At 39.4% G+C, this 24996-nt stretch overlaps 1 protein-coding gene across 1 annotated transcript in view; it reads right to left on the reverse strand.

Moving 5' to 3' along the window:
• The window catches only part of SMURF2 (SMAD specific E3 ubiquitin protein ligase 2), a 59186-nt gene that overhangs the window by 21170 nt on the left and 13020 nt on the right, over positions 1-24996 (reverse strand). The window contains exons 2-5 of the mRNA XM_086857466.1: positions 11207-11245; positions 9524-9632; positions 2365-2498; positions 2125-2190 (exon numbers count right to left, since the gene is read on the reverse strand). Of these exons, the coding sequence (XP_086713592.1) occupies positions 2125-2190; positions 2365-2498; positions 9524-9632; positions 11207-11245 (348 nt within the window). The remainder of the gene's footprint in view (positions 1-2124; positions 2191-2364; positions 2499-9523; positions 9633-11206; positions 11246-24996) is intronic.

The following is a 24996-nucleotide window of genomic DNA, read 5'->3' on the forward strand; positions in this document are numbered from 1 at the left end:
AAATGCTTCCTTTTCTTCCTCTCTTTGAAGACAACACAGGGATTTAAGGTAAAGATCCCCTTGATTCCTGTACCAAGGCATACCCACTGTGTACTTGGCTTGCAAGATTATCATCTGCTGAAGGCATCAATTACATTTTAAAAATCAGTTTCCAATCTTGTGTGGTCTCTTAATTTTAGAGTTTATAATTGGAAGAACTGTGATTATATTTATAATTTATTCTGTGTTTTTACTTATTTTTAATCCAGATTTCTCGACTAACTGCTGTAGTGGAATTATCTAGTTTTACTCAGGCTCATTCATCCACTCAATAAAGTTTCATTAGCAAAGAAAGATTAAAATATAAGAAGATTAATAATGACAACTTAAATAAAAAAGACAGGAGTCTCTGGAATCTTACCAAGGATGCATTAAATTAAAACAGAACCATGACTAAGTAAACTTGATCTTTCTGATGATACCAGCAGAAAACAGAACACACAGATTTGCTCTGGGTCTCTGCTGTAACATGACAAGGTGTATTTTTGTAGGTTCAGTGCACAATCCAGCAGCTCCTGGTGTTCAAGGGCAGCCCCAGCAGCATCCCAGGGGAGCCAGTGCTGCTCTGGCACTTCTCATCACTTCTCTGGCACATCAGCTAGAGCCAGCCTGGCAGCCCAGGCTGTGCCACACACTGCTGACTAGTTCTGACTTCCCCTGACCAGTTCTCTCTGTCATTGCACATTGCAGTGGATTTGCCACAAGCCTCCCAGACCTTTCTGCTTTGGGGAGGGTTTTTTGGGTTGGGTTTTTTCCCCTGTAACGAATGGCAGCATTCCCCAGTGATGCTGCCCAGGATGTGAGTTCATACTCTGGAGGGCAGCATGAGAGCACAGTCCCTGCTCTGTGGTGTGAGCAGAATGGAGCTCCCTGCTCCCAGCACACCCTGAACCTGCTCTCCTGTGCACCCAGCCCAGCCTGCTCTCCAAAGGCACCCACAAACAAAGCTGCACACACACTGGGATGCTCAGGGGACCAGCACACTGAAGCAAAGCCAGCAAGCAAACCAAACCCACAACAAAACACACCCCAGAGAAGTGACTGATTCATCCTTTACTCTTCTGTGCAAGCTTATGTAGAGAAAATTTAATCAAGAACAGCCTGAAGAGTCGGCAATGCACTGACAATTTCTACCATCATTTGACTCTCCTGTGCCACCACACCCTGATCTTAATGCAAGCACTCTCAGATCAGATGGATACAGTTAAAGCAACACAGAGAGGTAAAGTCACAGGTGTGATTCAACAGAGCACTCTGAGGGAGGGCAAACAAACACACTTATTATTTGCTGATATTTCAGTGCTGTTTGGCTATAAACTCAACTAGGAATTGAACATAAAACTGAGCATAACATTTCACTTTTCTTTCCCTCATGTCCAAATATTTTCATTAACATCTTGCCATATAAATTAAGAACTTCCTTATCCTGACCAACTTTTGACTTACATGACCTATTAGAAATGCAACCTTCACAAAGAACTGAGAATGCACCAAAAAGAGAGTGTTTATGAAGTTTTTTGAGGATACTGGCTTTTCAATTTGCCAGCTTCTTTTTAATTCTGAATTTTTTTAAAGTTCACCAGTTCACAGAATGACAAAGCACAGTTACTGAGATTGGTGACAGACTTGTTAATAAGCCATGAAAACACAAAATTAATTGACCAAGTCATCCCAGACAGAAATTTTACTTGCTTGTAAGCAAAATGCTTTTTATGTTTTCCCTAAAACCTAAAGGAAGCACAGCCTTGCTGGAGCTCTCAATGGCCAAGAATTTTGTAGTCAGTTTTTCAGAGAGTTCACATTCCAACTGCCACCATTCTTTACAGTGAAATTAAAAATTTTCTGAACTTTTTTTATTATCTATGGTCTTATTTGCCCCAACATTTATTATAGTATTTTGGTTTGGGGTTTTCTTTGGGTTTTTTTTAAATTCTCTACCCACATAATTCTAGCCTGAGGTCCAAATGGCTCTTGCAATAGACAGGAGAATTCAATACAGAAAACTGACAGCTAAAAGAGGATTTCTATAGCTTCTATAGAAACTAAAGATAAGAAAAGAACTAAAAGATAAAAACCTTTACTCACCAACTATCTGTCCTCTAACAGTATCGTTGTCATTTGGCCCAAGCTTGCACAGATCCAACCTCTGATCTACAAAATGAGGGCACAAAGTGTAAATCGTACAACAAAACAAAATGCCATCACAAACTACCAAACCACCTGGTACATACAAGCTTTTAAAAAACCAATTAACTGTCATTCTTCAAAAGCCTGTGCATTCAAGCTTAGGCTGAAAGAGAAGAAACTAGTCCTCAGCTTACTTACAACCAGTGTCTTTAAGGCGGTTGATTGCATTTGACAGAAGTCTCACACAACCCAGAAAACCGGCTCCCTGCTTTTTATGAATTTTCTTGTGATTCCACACGCTGATTGTTATTGAATCCGACTTCCCAATATATCTGAAAAACGTGGAACAAACAATACTGTCAATGGCACTTACTGAACACTTTGACGATGCGTCAGAAATCACCTTGGGGAGAAAAAAGATCGTCAACCGCTACATTAAAAATTTAACACACACTGTAATGGCAAGAGAGAGCAAGTCATCTGCAGGTAAGATGTGCATTGTACTTCAATGGAAGCATGTCTCATGGAGGAGCTCACTTGAATACAAACTGCTCTAAAAGCCTGATTCTGGAAGGAGGCATTCACGTGAACCAACCGAAATCTGTTCAAACAGCAACGTGGGCAGGCTGCGGGCTGGCCCTGCACCACAGCTCTCCAAGCAGCCACAAACATGCTCAGCCCCATGCCCCAGCCCAGCCTGTCCCAAGGGAGAACAATGCTCGTGGCATCCCAGCAGTGTCTGGGGGCAGTGGGAGCAGGGACAGCGGCCCCAGTGCTGGACAGGAGCTGGGAGCTCTTTGGGGCTGCTCCTCCAAGCGCCAGGAATGCAGGGACCCTCTGCAGGTGCTGCCCAGCACCCAGGGACTGTCAGGCCAAGCCATCACACAGCTGCAGTTACCCGAGCCCCAGGAGCCCCAGGAGGCTGATTTACCCTCAGTAATGTATGTCCCAGACATACATTACACACTACAGCCATGACAAGCAGTCCACACGTGGGATGTGGGATGTGTTCCCCTCCTGCCCCTGCTCACTCCGGGACTCTCCTCGCGGCATTCCCACGGACATGCTTGGCAAAACCTGGATCTGTGTTCACTGCCTTGGGGAAACCCGGACACTGTAAGCTGTTCTACTTCTGCTTTTTTCATTTGAAGCTTTGTTCTTCAGAGGCAATTACTTTGTGAGCTCGTTTTTGTTTTCAAAACTTCCAGAGCACAATTTCAAAACACTCAAGATAAATCGGTGATTGCCAATACACAATTATTATGGCTGTTTCAAGTTGAGGGAAATGAATTTGTAACTATGGCTTAGATCCCAAGAACTGCTTGTAGTTCTCTCTTCCCAGACCACAAATTCTGGCTTTAGTTTAGTTCCAAGTGCTTCTTTTCTGTTTATTTTTGAATGAAAACTGATCAACCAATGTCTAAATACATCTCCCCATTGACCGTGGCTTTATTGGCTTTTAAACATCTTAATATTTTCATGAAGATAGAAATGATACTGTCAAGGTTGGCAAACCAAATAATTGAACTAACTGGCATGGCTTAAAATTACAGCTGTGATCAGGTTAGCACTTCTTCCGTTTTTCCTTTTCCAAAAAGCAGAACTTTTACAACTTATTTTTCCCACCTGCAGACAGCAACTGACCCAAGAAGTAGAAGACAGAAAACCCTCATGATTTAAAGTAACCACTGCACATTTACACAAAAACAAGAACAAACTCAAACAAAACACGAACTTCACATAAAAAAGCCCCCAAGTTTTTTTAATAGTAAACTGATTGTACGACATAGGTCAGATTTTTGGCCTTACAACCTTGACAATGCCAATTTTGCAGAAAGAAACAAGATGAAGATGGGTAATCACGTGCACAGTTGCAATCTACAAAGCTTTATGTACTTAAAATAAATTCTTATGAGAACAATTTAGGTGCACTTAAAAATAAAGACTTATCATGACCTGTCTTGAATTTTCCAGTTTTCCTTGTTGCTTTAAAAAAGTCAAAGGTATATGGTTAAACACAATTTCATAACAGAACAGTTTGAATAATATGTAGAACAGCTGAATACACAACACAGTTTCCAAGAATTCCTGTAATGTTTCAGGGTGAGGTTCTCAGGGTTGGGAGGAACAGTCACCATCCACACCAACAGGTGAGGACTCCACATTCCACTATAATCTACTCTTGATTTTTGCACCCAAAAACCTGGGCTGGTTCACACTTTTAAAGGAAAAAAGCAAGACAAGCTGCATTTTTCCAAATAAAAATGTCTATTTTTTTAATAAAGGAAGAAAATAAATAGTTAAGTAATGTCTAGTTGGCTTTACAGCAAAATGTTTCATCTACATTTCTGCATCATTTCAGGCATAAAAACCCATGGTTGTATTTAGAGAGTGACAGTAGGACAAGCTGACATTTCCAATTCATTTGGTGGATAAGTTACATTTGTTTTACATCATCTGGCAATAAAGTTCCAACATAAAAGCCTGAGCTAGGAATTTTACTTTTTATTAAAAAAGAATGTTCCAAAAAATGAAGTGCAACAAACCAAACCAGAAACAAAAAACCACAACCCCCCCCCAGTTTGTTGGATGACTCTCTCTCCCTCCTCATAATTAAAGTTCTTGGAGCTTATATTTCTTTTTGTCCTCTATCCTATCAGCAATATCTATTCCACAGCTTCAGTACTTCAACAGTGATAATGGGATTAGAATTAATAAAGTGGAAACATAGAAATTCAATTGCATAGACATTTTGTTGACTTACATATTTTCTGAACCTTTAAAATTAGGGCTCTGGTTAAGTACTGCATATTCAGAAATTTTAATTTCCTTACTCTTAGCACTTCTATGAAAAAAAAATCAAATTCATGCCTTACTAGAAACCTCTAAATTATTTAAATAAAAAATTTAAATAGCACCCCGATTTTTTTCTCTCCCATCTTCATTCACTTCCTTCCTGACATTGATCATCTCTGCAGCATCTGAAGGATGTTTGAGCCTCTGGAAGGGTGAGCAGGACCTGCCAGGGGCTGTGGCTGAGGCAGGAATGAGGCAGGAATGGAGCAGGGACATGTGGTACTCACTGGCTGCTGTAAAGGGCATCAGCTTCAGCCAACGAGCCTCAAGCACCACGTGGAGAAGGAAAAGCAGCTGCACAGAGCTGTTTGATGGCTCTTTAGGAGCTAATCTAGGATGGGATTGTCTAAAGCAGCACTAGGCAGAGCTGCTGCCTTCTCTCCCTGAGAAAAATCCAGGATCCTTAGCATGAACTACACAAAATAGAGTCAGAGGACTGGGGGAGAAAAGTGATTCTGCCAGGGCAGTGCAGCAACCTGAGGATGGGAAGGCACCAAAGATCACCAGAACCTGCAGAGAGGAGATTTTGGGAAGAGGAGGAGGAGTTACTTGTGGGAGTTGAGTGAGGTTCCATTAGAGAGAGATCACAAAGGAGAAGAGTCCATGTGGGACCCTGGGGGTGAGGACTTGAAGGGCACAGACTAAAGCTGGGACCAGAAGCGGGTTTTGGTGGAGATCACACTGCAAACATCTTTCAGAGAGAAGGTGATGTGACCTGCTGTGCCTTAAGGACTGTGGGGGAGGCTGGGGCAGACTGGACAGGCAATGTAGGAGAGCTCTGGCTACCACAAGAGGGAAAAAAGAGGAAGGAAGAGAAAAAGGGGATTTAAGCTCCTGAACTGCTGGTTTAGGTAGTTTAGCTGTGAGTGCAAGAAGTCTGTAAATGTGTTGAGTCTGGTTATTCAAAAGCTCTGGGGAAAGGCCTGAACAATAGGGAAAACACAAACAAGACTGAAAATAAGGAAGGGGAATACATCCAGGGCAAGCAGGGTATTTTACTGACATTAAACTACATCCAGACAGCAACTATTTGGCAATTTATTTCTGGAAAGTCTCCCAGATTCCCCCTCTCTACACACACACCCATCTAGGCTGAAGAATCAAGCAGCTAATTCAACCACTTCCTTTTCACACTAAGATCTGAACTAAGAACAACATAAGGCAGAAACCAACCCCTTTTTGCTCTTTATAACACTGCAGAAGTCCTTCTGAAATTCTTATATAACAGAACATCTACTTATGCTGAATCAGGTTAGCAAATCACAAAATTCTCTTGGAATTAGCAACTTAATTCAGACATTGCTGCATAAATACATTATAACAGCTCCATCTGACTGCCATTTGCATCTGCCATCATATGATACATGAAAAAAATTATCTTAATATCTGGTGCAGATGAAAAGCTGAGACCTGACACTGAGTATATTATAAAGTAAAAAATTACCTTATAATAATAGCCAGGTAGTGAGTTGTTGTAACAAAAAGATTTAATCTTTTACTGCTGTTTTAAATAGGAAGTGAAGATAATGTGACTGATGTTTATAAATGGAAATACATTTCCCTAGAGTAAGGAATAACAGGTGAGACTGTTAAAGGAGTTTAATTATTATGAAGAAAATTTGGAGAGGGAAAGGATTATTCTCTAATAACAAAGCCTGACACAACACAAAATTTTAGTTTGAATTAGAAATACTGGATAGACTTCTGTCATCAGAGAATTCAACAGCCAGAATCAAAGAAAGTAGTTTTCACTAGAGGACAAGATTTTATATTGAAAATAATACACTAATTCAACAAAATCTATTAAGGGAGCTTCTTCTCCGAACATGAAAAAACCAAATCACCATCCACAAAAAATCTTTCACAAAGGTCTAAATTCCTTTGGACAATCCAGCAAGAGATGCTTCAAATCTGATCAAGCAAAACATGCTGCCAGAATCTCCCTTTTTCTCTCTGCTTTTTGTAATATGTTGTGGATTGCAATCACAGCCTTGGAAAGACAATACAGTATCCAGATACAACCATGGCTTGTTCTATAAAACAACCTAAAAATACCTACTCATCATCCTTTCTTAAAAGTTATAACCAGAAAGGAATTTTTTCTAAAGATTTTACAGTGTTTTTCCATTACTCTTGTTGCATATCAGCATCATCCCTCATTTCCCATGTCCTTTGCTCCTTTTCTCCAGAAGGGAATCAAATCATCAGCCCATAGAGCACAGAGAATCCTTTACAGCCACTCCAGACAACTCCACTGTCCCACAGCACTTCAAACTGGCCAGAACTGGGACAGTCATAGGGAACCAGTGACTTCCACAAAGAATTTTGGTATCTTCCACACAGAATCTCACAGAGGAGTGTCTTGGATTGCAATGCAAGATGCAACCAAAATTATTCTATTGCCAGCTGTTAAAACCAGATGTGGCAGTGTTCTCTATCTCTTCCATGACCCATGCTCCCTCCAGGGGGATATTTTCTGTGAATGAGCCATTGAGACTCACTGCAGGACTGATAAAATTCCATCATCCCATTGTGGGATGCTCCACCCAGGGGGAGGAGCCAAGCATTCCTACCTGGATATAATCTGAGACTGAGAACACTGCAGTCAGCCTTTCCCCACTGGATTCCCAGAGGAAGACTGGAGCCATCTGCATCACCACTGGATCTTCAGAGGAAAACTACACCCTTCTACAGGATCATTGCCTCACCAGAAGCACATCTGTCACTCCAGGATTACTGCAGCCACCGTTTAATGGGACTGCTACCAACACCCTGACACCAACAGGGTGGCAGATTGTATTCTGACTCCGTCAGTGGGTTTTTTTGTACTATTGCATTTTTATTTTGATTTTCCTAGTAAAGAACTTTTATTCCCATTCCAAGATCTTTGCCTGAGAGCCCCTTGATTTCAAGATTATAATAATTCAGAGAGAAGGGGGGAGGTTTACATTTTTCCATTTCAAGGGAGGTTCCTGCTTTCCTTAGCAGACACCTGTCTTTTCAAACCAAGACAAGGAGTAAGTGCCAAACAATGCCCACCTTCCTCCTGTGGGAGAGTTCCTTCCCCAGCTGTACAAAGGTTACAGAAGGATTTGCACTCAGCCATGCTGGCAGCACTTTCCACCTTCTATCCCTGGAAAGCTGTGCATTAATGTCCATTAACAGACCCATCTAACTAAAAAATAATCCAAGTCTGTGCTCGATTTCAGGGATTTCTCCTTAGCTCTACTCTGATCCTTGGAGAGGACATGGAAAGGCAAAGGTCTGAAACCTCCATTCTGTACAAATCAGTATTTTCATAGATTTAGTTCCATTAAAAAAAACAAATTATCTTAAAATACTTTGAATAGAAAAGCGAGCCATTGCTACACATGAACTTATATCTTGCTTTGTATCCATTTCTCTAGTGAATACGAATTACAGTCTCACATGCAGAATCTAAGCTTGAACTGGGTTTGGATAATAAAACTATAATATTATTATTATTTCACTAAACTGCCACAATACTTTGTTAAGCAGTGAAGATAATGTTCTGTACCCTGCACTAACACATTATGAACAATAACTTCACATATTTACTCTTGGATATTCAAATAAAGAGTAGATACATGACTTTAAACCATGCCTTACATATCCTGCTGTGAGACCCATCAAGTTGCTTTCCCTCACTAGAAAAAAGAGGGACAAGAAATTGTCTGTGTAGCAACACCAGATTTGCTGCAGGTTTGGTGATGGCCAAGGTTAACATAAATATGCTCAAACAGTTTATAATAATATAGGACAGGGAATGGAGCCATGGGGGAAAAGTCAGAGATCAGAACAGGAGAATACAATGATGCAAAACAGTTCATTTCTCCTCCTCATCTTTCATCCCAAGGAAAAAGATAAAGAATAAAAGACAAGGAAAATAAAGCATGCACAGAGACCTACATAAAAATCAAAGCTTTAATAACTTATATTATACAGAAATATTCTATGCTTTAGAAAGAGAGGAAAACCATGACATATATGTGCCATACTGATTCTACTGTTCAAAAGCACCAAAAGGTGCTCAAGTGGTGATAATAATAATTCAGTGAGAACAACATTTGGGACAGAAAATGACAGAAAGAAGAGAAAATTCAACAAAAAGCACACAAAGAAAAATAGACTGTAGCACCACAACAGACAAAAATTGCATCAAGAGAGGAGCAGTTTGAGGAAAATATTATCAATTACTGGCTTCATTTTACACAAGTGTTAACATGAAAATAACACAATAAAACAATGCTGTAAGTCCATGTAAGCATGCTGCAGACATCAGCACAAGAAAAACAAGTGCAGTGTTTAAATTTTGAGGTAAATGAGAAATGGAACTTTGTACATGTACTTTTCGTTCAAACTAAAAAACTCTGGGATACTTTCCAAGCCATACATAGGACAGGATAATGAACATCTGACATTGTCTGTGTAATTTAGAGGACTTCACTTCAAACCTTTGGTTACCACTGTTACCACCTACAGGTCATAATGCTGATTCCATTTGGGATCAAGTGTATTCTTCACAGTATCTGTAGAATGGCACTGGCCAGATCCATCCACCACAACCTTAGCAAAGGGATCAGGAAGTCCTAGGAGGAGGAAAAGAAAAAAAAAACAACCTTCTAAGTGATCAGGATGCTTTGAAATCCCTTATCATTGTTCAGTTACTTCATCCTTCATTTAAAGATTTGCCTTTTATTCACAAATGAGACCCCTACTTAACGAATGGGAATAACAAGATGTGTTAAGCACAGGAAATGGGTAAATTAGGAATTTATCTTGGGCTAAGAAAATGTTGTGTAAGTCAAACACATTGGGAAAAAAATCTAAACACCTTAATCCTCCTAATTCAGGTTTGAGTAAATTCTCAGTACACAAAGAGGCCAAAGGCAGAGAAAACAGAGTTACATTCTTTTTATGTTTAAGATCAAATCACAATTATGATTTTGGCTAATATTGGTGTAACAGAGAATTGCCTATAATAGGTTATTCTTCCTTTTAGGATCTACTTGGTGTACTGCTGGCTTTGTGCTCCATTTGCTGCCAGCTCAGTTCCTCAGAAACACTGAACACAGGTTCATCTGAACACCAAAAATCAGTGTAAAGATGGTGCTCAACTCCAGATCCAGGGGTGGAAAAGCAGTAGGAGCAGAACAGCCCACAATCAGCACCTCCTGCTGAACTGACACCAAGGGATGGTTCCACCACTGATGCCCCAAGTCCTCCCCTTTTCCTCTCACACTCATTCATTCCTCCCCTCATCAAGTGCTGTGAGTCAGCTGGAGGAACCAAGGTGGGGAAACATTCATCACATTTGCTGAGGTGCAATTTTGTCCCAGCTGCACTTCCTCAGGTGACTCAGCCAGAGCTGGTCAGGCAGCAGAGGGCTCGGGACAAGTGTCATAGAAAGCACATGGGGACAAAAGAGTGGGAACCTTGGGACATCTGTGCTTCAGCATCACACACTGCAGATCCTGAGAGGGTTTTTCAGGCATGATCAAACTGTTAAACACCCAAGAACTTGCAATCAATACAGAAATTCAGATATAAGCAATGTTTTAGAAGTATCTCAAATCACGGGATAATTCTGGATCATTGCCTCTTCAATTTCTTTCCAAAGCTCAGGTTTGCTCTTCTGAATTTCTCCTGCTCCCAGGTGGGAGGTGGCAGGCAGGTGATCTGTGCATGCAGGACACAGACAATAGCATTCCTTTCTGGCTCCTTCATCTACTTCTTAGCACTCCTTTCAAAACATTATTTAAATTAATTAAAATATAATTTCAGAGTATGTCGCTGTTACAAGGTGGTTATTACTAATGAAGGAGCACATCTGTTTGCTTGACAAAAAGTTATTGTATGAAAAACAACTTAATAAATATATGACACTGAATTTGAAAAACATGTAATTTGACTGAATGGGTAAATTTATTTCCCACTCCCATAAAAACAGAGAGAGTGTGTCAGTGTTCTAATTATTATTATGATTCTGTGATGAGTGTCACCTAAGACGAAAACAGAAGCCTTGAAATAAAAGATCAAAGCCTTCAGCCTCATTACTGCAAATATCTTAATATAATGATCATATGCAAACATTGGACTATAGAACTTGCACAATATTTATTCCATCTATAAATAAATGTATAAAACCACAACAGCTACTTACGGAAAAAATCCTTTTTCACCAAGTTTTTTGCACACAGTACTGCAAGAAAAACAGAAATACAAAATTAAGTTACTGATTGCCAACTTTAAAATAAAAGTTATTTTACCTGCCCAGCAATTCAGAAAATCCTGCTTAAAATAAAACGAAGATGAATGAACTGTGCTCCTTCATCACTTACATTGTCGTGCAGACTAATTCCTGAAAGCTGAGCTGGAAATGTCATTTTTTAGCAATTTGTAAGCAGATTACAGTGGAAGTGGGATGGTGGTGGTTTCCTCAGGCAATAGTTTCACCCTTTTTATTTCCCCCTCAACTGTTTCGCCAACTGTGAGTTCACCAGAGAGGGACCTGGAGCACTCCTGGCTAGTTCACCAAAATTAGTGCTGGAACACAAGCAGGGGCTTATGCTCAGTTCTACAGCCCAGCAAAAGCTTCCTTGATCATAAAAAATTAGAACATTAGGCAGCCAAGGCTTTTCTGGTATCCTACATGGTAATAAATAAAAGGTTTTACCTGAAAAGCATTTGGGTGGAGCACACTAACTTCTAAAGCCAGAGTTTTGATGGTTCCAAAGATATCTTTTATTTGTAGCAGCTGATAATTGTTTCAGGCTTTTTTTGTTTGTTTGTTTAAATTGAAAGGAAGGGACATTTGCATTTGTCAACTAAAAATACCCAGGGGAAAACAATCTCCTATGAGAATATACTGAAATAAACAAATAAATAAATAAAAGGTCAAAAGGGACAAATTTCATATAAAGGTGCCAAGGTACACAATGAAGACTTCTCTTCACAAACTGTACCACCACTCAACTACTATGCTTATCTATTATCACAGGTTTAGCAAGCAGGAAATATTAGATTCCCCTGTGAAACATTAAAATATTTACTGATAATACAAAAAGATTCTTGGGGATTCAGCAAAAGCATGAATTCCCACAGCTAGTAATAAAAAAAAAAAAAGAAGGGGGGGGAGTGGGAAGAGTCAGTTGGTTGGAACCTGATGCTGCAGGAGATTCCTCACTATATGATTCCCTTGGATATTTTTCCTATGAGATCGTCAATATTTATTACTGCCAGGAAATGCAAAGAGAGAAAAGTGCATCCAATAATCACATCCTGAAGGCACCACCTAAAACCAAACACCATTGGTTATCCTTTTCCCCCCAGAATACCCTCCCACTGATCCTGCAAGGCTCCTGATCCCCAATTTCTGCCTGAATTAAAGCAAGCAGAGGCAATCCATGAGCACAGAGATATCCACAGCCAGTGCAGAGAAGCACCCATCCTCAACAGTCTAAATAATGGAATTCGTGTTTTCCCACTTTTTACATTCATGAAGATGCTGATTTTAATGAAGCTGCTTTCCACTGGAATTCAGCATTGTAAAATCTAGCCACAACTCTGCTCAGATCTGAGGAGTTCTGGTCTCCCATTAAACTCAAGGAAATGCCTATCAGTGGCTACAGGGAGTCACAGAACAACCCCCTCACACTGACCTATTCCACAGGAAAGGGACATAAAAGTTCCCAGGAAAATTTCAGCACAGTAGTTTGATATAAGGGGCTGCTAACAACACTGTTACCCTGGCTTCGTGCTGGTAGCTGCTGGGACTTTCTAAAGATGATAAAAGTAATAAATATAATTTCTGTCCATTCAAAGACATGCTGGTAGTCTTAAAGAAGAGCTCTATTTAAGGGATTTTCACCCAATAATTTCAATCTGAACAGTCAGAAGTAATAAAATACTAATAAAGAGTCAAATGTTTCAGGTATTTCTGATACCCAGCATTCAAGTACTTATAAGAAAGAGACTGTCACATTGCTGCTCCACAAATCAAATAAAGTTCTTTGGATGGTGTAATAAAAATCCACAGTTACTAAAGGCTTCCATGTGCCCGACAATCTAGTTTACTCTATCCAGAACATTGAGAACAACCTAAAGGCATTTTTAAAAAAAAGAGGTAATAGAAAACTGCTTTTGCAGCTCCTGAAGGTTTTATTACATCAAGAATATCCCCAGATGAGTGATAACACAACAGACATTGTCTGCCCAAGAACTGCAATAGGTTATTGCTCACCAGCCACCTTTCATCCAGTGGTGAAAAGCTTCAAGTAAAATAGATGCTTATACAGATGGCAACATTTTAAAGTACCTAAAAAGAGATACAATTATTGTCACAGTTTTACCCATTACTAGTAATGGGAAGTGTCAAGTGAAGCTGAGGGCTTAAAATCCAATAGTTAAGTCAAAATTCATCTACAGCACAGCCACACAGGGTGCCCCTGAAACTGTATAATGTCCAAGATAAAAGAAGTTCAACTATTCTTGTGAGAGAAATTGTAACTTTAATTACAAACACTTCTTTTCAAAAATAAAGCAAGCCTGCCAATGCAATTTAACTGAAATCTCATTTTTATAAGACTGGGCACACGCAGAGCACACAGACTAATAACTGCTTCCCCAACAATTAGCCATGAGTGAACAAACTAATATTTTTGGCTCAACTTTTCCCTCTCTAGTAACCACATTTAAGGCAAGTCAGATGTCAACCCGCCCTGGCTGTGTCAGGTTAACAAAACAAGAGAGATGCTGAGAAAGCTTCCACTATCAACACCCTCTCTGCCAGGTATTTCCAGGTGAAAAAGCCCAGCTCCCAGAAGCATCAGCTCAACTCAAAGTAAAACAAATTTCTTCCACACACACAGAGCTCTCATCTATCTCAGGACTTTTTTTGGACAAAACTTTTCCCACTGGTGGGAAAAGTACCAGAGTTCATGCTCCACTTTTCTACCAGTTTCAACACTGTATTAAAACCTGTTCTGAATATTCTGATAACCAGCTGATTAATAGTTCCTTGAGAATAAAAGCTAAGGAAGTTTGGTTTCCTATGGATTTATGTTTCACGGTTGACTGAAGGCTGTGGCTGAGGCTTTTCCCACTGGGTGTTCAGACAGACCCTCTCCCACGCAGGCTCTCCCGTGGTCCGGCAGCGCAGGATCTGCTGCAGCGTTTTCCTCTCACTTCAGGTCACTGCCAGGGTCTCCTCTTTATCCAGGCAATGATTCTCACAAAACTCACGGGACTTAATTATCTTTGAGTCCTCTATCCCAGGTTCAATTTAAGCTAAAGACTCATAAACCAGAAAGAACTAAAGGGAGATTTCTTTCCCTTAACAAAGCCAAGTTAAAGTGCTGATGATTCTGGACCCAACGCTCATTGTTATCAGATCTACACAGCCCCACCACTAATGGATCCTCTTGAGGTACAAGGGCACTGCAGAAGGTTATTTATTATTAGGATGTGCTTGTTTTAAGGCACTTCTTGTTACAATTATTTTGAAACAAAAAGTGAAGCTATTTAAACTTGCACTGGAACTCGAATGCAAACCAACGACTGGATATTCTGACCTGGATATACTGAAAAAAAAGAAGGGGGTGTGTTGTACCATAAGTGCATCATCAAATGACATTAATGGCTTCTAGCACACGTGTAGATAAAGTATTCACGACAGAGTATCAGTGAGTCAATGGATAGCTATGTTTCTGTTTATTACAGACTTCCTGGGTAGTCTACAGAAAAGAGAACATTAATATTCCAATATATATGTGCCAAGACAAACAGCACATCAATTTTACATAGCATACATACATTAAATTTTTTTTTATCATGCTTTATGATCTCATTCTAACATATGCTACCCAGGTCTGCTCACAGAAACATGAAAAGAGCATAATGTCATAAGCTACCCAGTCTCCTTCTATGACAGCTTTGCTACACAGTCCACAAATATTCAAAAATAGGAATTAAGTGAATCATATTTGCCAATTTCCTTTTTCTGATTTATTACTCCTGTGGCTGACAAAGAACGGTTTACTGAAAAATAATTTAACTATTATAAGCAAATGCAAAATAGTTAATATCCCCAAACCCATGCAATCTATGTATTAGCTATTAAAATTTACATGCAGTTATAGAAGGGATGAATAATTGGTTGAACTCACATAAAAATTGAATGGAACTATGGCTGTTGAAAAGGTCAATTTTATAGAAAGATAAATATTTTCCTCTCATTTTCTGAACTCTGTTTATTCTTTTTGCTAGTTACTGAAAAACTCTTGTTACAACTGCTGCTTACTTTGGAACCATTTTTACAGAAAAATCAAACCTTTAATGACATCAAGCTGTTGTTAGGGAAGGTATTCTATATTCTATATTACCACTGTTTTAGAAGTATTAAAAAGTATGTTTATTTCATAATAATAAGTATATCAGTAACACCAGGTCTCCACAGTTAGAGGGAGGAAAAATATGAAGCCCATGAAGTGGAAAGGGAGCTCCAGCATAGGAAGCTTGCGATGAAAACAAGTTAAAAAGGATGAAGTTCTATGAGATTTCACAGAATCACCATCTCTCAGACATGAGCTTAGAGTCTTCAATGATCTATTCACCTCCAAAGGCTGGGTAACACCAGAATGAGTGCTGAGGAAGCAACATTAGAAGGAAAGTGTTATGCAAATTCAAGGAACCCGGACATTTAAGGGCTGTGTATTCAACCTTCATGGGTATTTCCAGCCTATATCAAACTGTTTGTAGCCAATTTGTTCACCACATTCACCTGTGAAAAACAGGATCACCACTACTTTACTTCACAAGTAGGTTTTAGTGTTATATTACCTGCATGTTTGCACACTGTCAGTTATCTGTTATAATGCACTTCTTGATTTATGACAAACGACAAGGTTTAAATGTGTTTATACCCAGCAGCATGAGGTACAAACACCTCAGGGCTACAGCTGTAGATGATCATTTCACAAATATATATTTTTTAATTCCTATGTTAAAAATAATATTGCTTAAGACATCTTCAGTAAGTAGTTTTTAAATGTGTATATTTGAGACACACCAATACTATCAAAGAAAGATCAAGAAAGACAGGTAAGAAAATAAAAATAATCATGAATGTCCATGGAACTGAGCACTCCAGCTGCAGAAGGAAACACAATCAACACATTTAAGTCTATATACATGGCTCAGTAAAAGCCCCTCCATCCCATGCCAGCCATCCAGAAGAACCCACACTGTGTCAACAGACAGCCCTGAGGTTATGGGGAGGAAAGCACTTGGTCCAAAGCTAAGATTGTTTTGTAATCTTCTGGCTTTCCACGTGTCATCACCACAGAAGAACAAGTTCAGCCTTCTGAATCCAACCAACAGTTTTCACATTATCATTCCTGCTGGTTTTCTCTTTCCCCAAGGGTTTTTCTCCCAGAAAAAGTGCTTGCTCAAGAACATATGTAACACACGGGAGAGCGACAGGCTGCCTATCAATTTTTACCACAATGGCTCATTTTGAAGACAAGTCTTTCTACCCCTACAGAAACACCATCTTTTACTGAAAGCCATTAGTGTTGGGTTTTGTGATCAGATCCCAGTTGTTTGCATGTTCTACGCGGGGCAATACAATCACCAAAATAAGTCCCAGCTGTAGAAACACAATGCTATGCTGTTGCTAATGTGTGTTGTACTGATAATGAATGGTCGTCTATGCTTTAATCTGAATAAAGCTCCCAACTGCTCTGCCTCTCCTTGCCAAAAATTCCCCTTCCTCCTCCAGACTGTGGTTGCATTCCAATTACACTGCTGATTGGAATGAGCCTGCTTGGGGGAGGGAGAAAGAGGAAGGCAAATGAAGCCACACTCACGCCCCTCCTCGCCTTCATGGCTGCCCCTGGGACCCAGAAATTGCTCGGGTGTTTGAACCTAAAGCTGACATGATGTACTTTTCTCCACATTGTACAAACTCTTTGCAAATTCACTTGTTTCTTTCAGAAAAGTCATTTGTGACAGGCAGCGCACCACGCACAGGTTCCAGCAGGATGGCTCAATGCTTTAAACATTTTTAAACAGATTTCTACTGGTTTCTTCCACTGTTGGCACACTCACAAGAAACTTATATTTTCCTGCTTGCATTCCCTCCTTGGACCTGCCTGAATTCCCACATGGGAAAATATAAAACAGGAGGTCTTCAAGTGTTTATTGAACAAAGAGCTGTAAATAACACCATATGGATTTTGCAAATACAGCTGTTGAGGTAATAACTTCCTTAATTAAGATTTTGAAATAAAATTGTTTACCCCAACTATTCACATGAAGTTTTATTTTACAGTTAATCTCTCCAAGGAATTTTTTTTTTAAGGTTCCATTTCCTTTGAAAGGTGCTTTCTCTGCAGATGAACAAAATGTGACAGAACATGACCGTAAAACTAAGAGTTTACTGTCACTTAATGAAATTCCTGCATTTTTGAAGATTGCCATCTATTGTTGTCAAGAAGGGACACACAAAGGCAGGTAAACCTAGCAGATACTGTATTTTACAGGTGCAAAGGGGTTTGGAGTCAAGGTCTTGCAGCATGAAATGGGTCAGAACGCAGCAGCTGACCATTATTCTGAGCAGGATCGGTGATCGGAGCATGCTGGAAAGTTTCATGTTGCACCCCACAGTACAGGGGGCTGCAGCTGTTCCTCCCTCAAAGCAGGTCCAGCCAGCACAGCGATACAAGGTAGAGCAGGAAGCTGAACTGGCTTAACAGAAAATGAACCTTCTGGGGAGACGGATTAGTTCACTGTTGGCTCCTAGAGCTGCACAGACTTATCCTGCAGTCACGCCATCTGCAAACCTGTGGCAAAGGAAGTGGCAGAAGCACATGGCTGCAGAGCAGAGGATCAGCCAGGTTGCCCTTCCTGCAGTTGTACTGGAGAAGTCACTCCATAAAACAAAATGCACCCCCAATGTATTAATTTTAATGCAGACATATTTTTCCTCCTGCCTGTTTTGCAGCTCCTGAAATTAATTTTATTAAAAATAAAGTTAAAAAGCAGATTTTGCCATCAGTATTCCAACATAACCAGCTAACACCCTTTGGATTTTTAGAGATACAATCTTCTTAAGCATTCAGCTTTTCCATTTCCCAAAGCACACTCAGAAATGCAGAACTAAAACACAAAAAAGCACTTCTCTTACAAGTACACACACAATTACTTCCAGGCTGCTCTGTTTTACTTATGGACAGCTGCTCCTTCAGGGTCTCACAAAGCAGCAGAAACTCACAACAGTTCTAACCTAGAGTCAGTACATGTACACACACAGAGAACAGTAGGATTGTTATTTTCCCCAATACTTCATTGTATCAGCATCACTCAAATTAAGACTCCAAACTCCACCTGTCCAGGGCCCAGGGAGGCAGCACATGGAGCTGCAGGTGCCATATGCCAGCACATGGAAGCCCAGTTCACCCAAGGACGCTGGACAGGCTGATGCTGATTTCAGACACGCTCTGCTCGATGAGAACCAAGGCAATCCCTCTCCCCCATCCCTGGATCCCTGGCTCTGCAGCAGGAAGAGCTGCAGGGCAAGCAGCCAGGTACACCCCAAACACCATCCCTGGGCTGCTTCACCTGGGTATTTTTCCCTGACGTGAATTAGGAGCTGCATCACACGATCCCTTCTTCTCCTGATAGGAGCCCAGGTAACTGGGAAAGGGCAGTGACATCTTCAACAGACACAGCTGCCTCACAGCACATCTACAGCTTATACCAGTAGGAAATTAATTTCCAATTCTCTTAGAGACTTATAAACCTCATTTAAATTGAATGCAAACTTAGAATCATGTACCAATTTTGTCAGTTACTAAGAATAGGCATTAGAACAATTCAAAAGTACTAATGGATTTTTAAAGTGCTATTTAATACTAATATGTTAGGTTGCAGAAAAATATTCTAAATGACATTTAAAAGCATCACTGATAGACTGATGTCCAAACACAAGGTAGGCAGCTTTAAAATTAACTTGATTAAAATATGCATTAGTATAAACATAGTACTAGAAAAGCACTTTTAACAGGAATTTCCTTTACTAATTGTTACAATTCTAAATTTTCCCATAAGCACATTTCTATAAGCTCAACTTTGACACAAGCCAGATGCTAATTCCTTAATATACTACATGTAAAGTGAAACCCATTTCCAAGGATCACATACATTATAAGCATTGTCAGTTAGAAACCTGTGTCTCAACAAATCAGATTTTTTCCTGTGGGACTAAACAAACAATAACCTGCAATATGCATAACCAGAAGTGACAAATGCCCTAATAATGCAATATAATTTAAACTACTGCAAAAGATGCCAGAAGCTAACACAAAACCAGTCCTTTATCTGTTCAACAGATTCAGTTCTCCACAAGAATAGGCTGTGCTGTGACTAGATTTAGAATTCCAGACCCATATAACTTGCACACAGTGTAACTCATGGAGTTTAAAATTCCAAATGAAAACATCACACATTTATGAGAGAGAACAAAGATGCAATGCATCACTGGATAGAAACAGTTAAGCCAATAAATCATTCATCTCATGCAATAATAAAATTCTGGGAGAGAGTCTCCAAGGCTATTTTAAATTCCCGTAAGGGAAGGACGACACGACAGCGACTCCAGACTCCAGCAGTCTGTGCAGGGACGGCTGAGTGACTCGTGGCCACGGCCAGATGGAGCCTGCCCAGATTTGCCATGTTTAGACTCCTGTTTTTACATCACGATGTCTACTTCACAGCATTGTTTCACTGTAAACAAAAGGCTTCCTTTTCCACTTCTCCTCCCTTACTCCACTCCAAGCCAAAAGTAAAACAAAACACAAAACCCCCCAGACCATTGAATTCTTCCTTTGAGCAGCTCATGCATTCATGTTTCCTAGATTCATTCAGCGATGGGCTCGCTGCCACACACGTCACCCACCCTATTCATGTGTCCAGTTTATTTGATATGCCTCTCAAGAGGTAAAGGAAAGAAATTATGCTGCCACTTTTGCAATGAAGATAGCAGCCCTCTCCAGCCATTGCAAACTCTACCAGGAGGGTTTACAAGTCTCTCTCATGGAGATTCATGCTAATTCAAGTTAAGTTGGGTAAGTAGATACAAAAAAAATTGGGTTTGGTTCTCTTTTTTTTTTAGCTATATACCAAATGTGTAAATTAAAGCTGAATAATACAAAATAAATCATGCTTATCAGGCCTCTGTGTAAATTAGGGCTTCAGCCACAGCTCAGTAAGAAAGGAGAAGTAACACATGGGAAGCTTTAAGAAAACAAAGGTTATTGGGAATATCTGCATTTCCTGGTTCAGTATGGATGGAGCCTCTCAGACCAGCCAGGATGTTTCTAATGCATAACTTTCATACACCATAAATTCCACTTCTCCACCCTCCTCCAAAATGGCCCAACCATCCCATCTCACCCATTTTTCAACATCTGAAAATCCAACCACTATTGCACTGTGGAGCTGTTGGACAGACACTACTTACAGAGACTCAAAACTGTGCTGTCACCTGGGGTGGGGGAACAACACAGCTTTAAATTAACAGCCATTAGAATACTTCAAAGGAAAAAGTCAGTGAAGATCAATTTCCAGACCAATTTCAAAGTTATTCCTTCTGTTTCTCATATTGGTGACAAGTAGAAAATTGTATTCCAGTAAACAAAATCAGGGTGGGAAACAGAAATGCATTAAAAGATTTAAGAATCCTGCAGCTTCGCTGTCATATTTGCTGTAACAGTCTCAATTATTTCTTACTCTCCCTCAACATTAAAAAAAATAGTCCATTAAAAAAAAATTTTAGAGTAACATTACCAAGATTAGCTAATCTCAAACTGCAGAGGTGGTTTTTATATGCAAGGGTGAGTGAAGTAAACTCTAATTCAATTATCCAAGAAATACTGGAATAAAATAGTTTTTAAGAGCTCAGGCAAAGAAAAGGGGGTCACTCATCTCAAATTCTTAAAGTTGTGCTAAAAAAACTTACCTCAGTCCTTAAAGAATTCTTTACAATCCCAGCAGTTAATTTTTAACCAAAACAGAAGCAATTAATCCAAAATTATCAACTTGTAAAATACTTAAGGGAGCACAGGATCCTTCCTCTGATGGGTAAATAAAAAAAGTAGCATGGAAATTCACCCATCTATTTCTCAGCTTGTTTTGATAAGAACAGGAGCAGGGGGGAAAATCTAACAGGAGAAATAAATGATAGCTCTGCCTGATGTATTTCATGCACCTCTGACAAGCACGCCAGCAAGGAGCAGAACCCTTGGATTTGTTTCACTGCAGTAAAACTCTCCACCCTCTGAATGAGCTGTAGTAGATGCAACAACAAAAGAAATTCATGATCTAATTACCAACCGGACAAAAATGCCCTGAATTTTAAAATGGCTCAGACAAGAGGCACCTGCAGCTAAGTCAGACTCCTGCCTGTCAGGGATTGTGGATCCCAGCAGCGTTCCAGGCTCTGCTGCCAGCGCTGTCAGGACATGGCCACACGTGTGATTTAAACAGGAAGTCTCAAAACTCTGTCTCTGCTGCAGACACCATCCTTGGGGAACACCACAACTGCTGGGGCTTTTCTGGGAAGAGGAGAAAGGAAAAGAACCAGGAAAAAAAAAAAAAAAAGCACAGACATAATTTACCCTTCACAAGTAATTCCCATGCCACTCCAGCAAAATGCTGTACATATTGATTTTATCAGTACTACCAAAAGGATTGTCAGATGCTTTTTATGAAATAATTCCTAACTCATGAGAAAAGGAAACAACTTTTATTAGGGTGAAAAAAAAATTCTGGAATTTCAAATATATATTTAAGTATTTATAAAAAATAATCCTCTAATAAGTATAACAATGTTAAAGAGTTCAAGAGGGTCATGATTTTGATACTATCACTAGCAAAAATCATTAATTAAGCATCTGCCCTTAATCTAAACTCCTAGTTCAGCACAATTTTGTTTTATTACTACACCTGATGTACTGACACGATATTATATGGGGCAATACAGATGAGTAATGTACTCTTATATCCTCCTGCATTATCATCAATATCCACAACCCCAGACATTCTGTCTCCTTGATAATATGTGGATCCTGCTTTTTTCTTATTTAGTGCAGTTGAAATATTCAAGCACAATAACCCTATATTCACATTTCTTGGAGAATTGGTTTTAGTGAAATGCTTTCAACTCTGGAAAGTTGCCCCCCTCTCTCTGGAAATTGACAGTTTGGCTTCTGTCAAAAATCAAACAGGGTCAGCAGGAAGGTGTGTGGACTACACACACACACCTTTAGCTGGTTATGCCTCTGATGATAGAATTCTGTCTGTACATGCAGAAATACATCATCTAAATCAGGAAAACTCCAGCTGCTTAAAGGCAGCACAGATGGAAAACCAAGACAATGTCACATTCAAACATCATTAAAATTTTCATGTACCTCAGTCCAGACTTATCCCCCATCACACACCCATGAAGCCTCATCTCCAAGAGATTATTGCATTATTAGTCTATACCATTTATAAACTGATTAAGTTATTGCACTCCTTTAATATGGACAGATTCAGTTTGATTTCTCTGTTTAAACATGTGTCCTACAGAAAAAATCCAAACAGCTTAAAAATCTGCTACGGTTGAAGAGAGATGAGCTCTCTATCAAAACTGAATGAGCGATCTTATTTATTTCAATTGAAGTAAAGCAATTTACAATAAAGCCTTGGTTTTGTTTTACTTTGGTTTTACACAAGTTGCTTAAATTATTGTGTCAAATCAGTACAATTTATATAGTATTGTAAGAAATAATATAAAAGGGAATTTAAAGACACAGAACACTAAGAGGTTCAAATGAAATAGCTCACTGATATATGAAAATAAAGGATCTTGCCTAAAAACCATTGCCATGCAATTTAAACTACAACTTCAGAAATCTTTTGGGAAGACACAATGCTCAAGAAGTAAAAATACAAGAATTTTTTTGAGAAAGAAGAACACAGAGTAGAAGATATTAGGCAGGGTAGAGTGAAGATTACGAAAGATAATGTGGAGGAGCTGAGACTGAAAGAAAATATGTAAGTAAGGTGATTAAATGAAAGCAAAAAGTAACAAATTTTAAAAATACTAAAAATCAAAATCCCTTGGAACCGGCATTCTACATTGAACTACATCTTTAGCTAATCATGTATTTTCACTAAATATAAACAAATAAACTACACCAAGTCAGTTCAGGGAGTTGTGCCTGCACTCCTGGATGTAACTGTCCTCACTAAAAGGTGCTGTTGCTGAAGGGTCACAGGACAGGAGCGTTCTTTAGGGTGCACACACATTTTGTCATTTAGATAAAAATCAAAAAAATACCTGAACATACTCAAACTTACAAAACAGAGATTAGAAGAAACAAACGAGTCTCACAGATATTGCTGTTAAATACAGATTGTTCTTCAGGAGACAATAAAAACCACGGGATTGGAGAAGATAAAGTGTTAATCGCATATTTGGTGGTTTATGAGCCAAAGCAGTCTGAGGTTTAAACTGCTTCTGCTCAGTGCTCATCCCATTCAGAGACGATGAATCATTTCCCATTTGGCAGCACTTCTGCCTACAAGGCTTGTCTTCTGTGAGATTTCTCCTGTAGCCTTGTAATAGATTTGCTAATTTAGTACACCTGACTTTGAGCAAAAGCTATTGTTGCCAGCTGTCAGACTAGACCTCGTCCTGTTTATCAGACACATCTCCACCAGCCCGTCCTGCCCCAGTCACAGAAATACAACACTCCTCACTAATCCCAGGGCAGTAAATTACTTTCTAATATCCTTGTTTTTCTTACTCTGCCAAAATACCAACACATCACAGATTTAAAGCAACAGCAAAATCAATTTATTCTCAGCAGCTGGGCTCATATCAGTTTATCCAATAACCACATTTTTTTGAAGTAATTTTTACTGTTCTAGTCATTCTGGCCATGAATTTTGGAGTTCCAGCAGTAGAGGTTTGACTGTTTTAAACAAAGGTAATATAAGCTCAGGGATACAGGGAGTGTATTCTAGTTTTTTAGGCAGGCCTCCACAGCTCTTTGAAAGATAAATCAGAGCAAAACAAAGTATTAAGCGCCTTACACATACTAAAACATTTCCTCATTTTCCCCAGAGCTTTGTGCATGCAAAAGAAAGTGCATTATTTGCTGCTTATAAATATTTGTGCAGACAGAAACTCAGGTAGGAGCAACAGAGAAAATATGGAGAGAGTTGGGTGGGTTTTGCTGTTTAGGAGTTTTTTTTGTGGTTTGGTGTTTTGTTGATGTTTTTGTTTTTAACCTCCCCATAGTGAATATTGGAAAATGTATGAAATGTATGAAAAAACAATTTATATATGATATTTTTATACCTAAACAAAATCTACCAGAACTTAATCCTTTACATTCCAAGTGACATAAATCAGTTATACAAATGCAAAAAAAATCAGACCTGCTTTTTACAGGTTTCACACACAGAAAGACATGCCCAATATTAGATGCCCTTTTGATACTCTTACTCTTCTAAATGTTCTAAACCTCAGTATAATAAACAAAAATATGAGAATGCACACTCAGCTAACAAAAAATATGGAGTATTGACACTGCTCACTTGTGTTCTCAGGAGGCTGTGGAGCCACTTACTCATCTCTATCATTCAAATCTGGCTGCTGAATTCATGCTGAGCAGTCAAGGAAACACACCTGGACTCTTCCACTTGGGACTGATTTGAAAGGCCAGACAGAAACTGTGATTCAACATGCAAAGACCATTTATCATGAGCAGGTTCCACACCACCTTGTGGTTACCTTCTGCTATACCTGTTACCAAAATTAAATTTCATTGTATTTGTCTTGTAGAGTAGCAGAGGATCCCCTCTGACCCTCTCCCTCATGATAAAATCCATCCAACACTC

Source organism: Cyanistes caeruleus, chromosome 19 (genome assembly GCF_971803275.1).
Source record: "Cyanistes caeruleus chromosome 19, bCyaCae1.hap1.1, whole genome shotgun sequence".
Taxonomy (NCBI): domain Eukaryota; kingdom Metazoa; phylum Chordata; class Aves; order Passeriformes; family Paridae; genus Cyanistes; species Cyanistes caeruleus.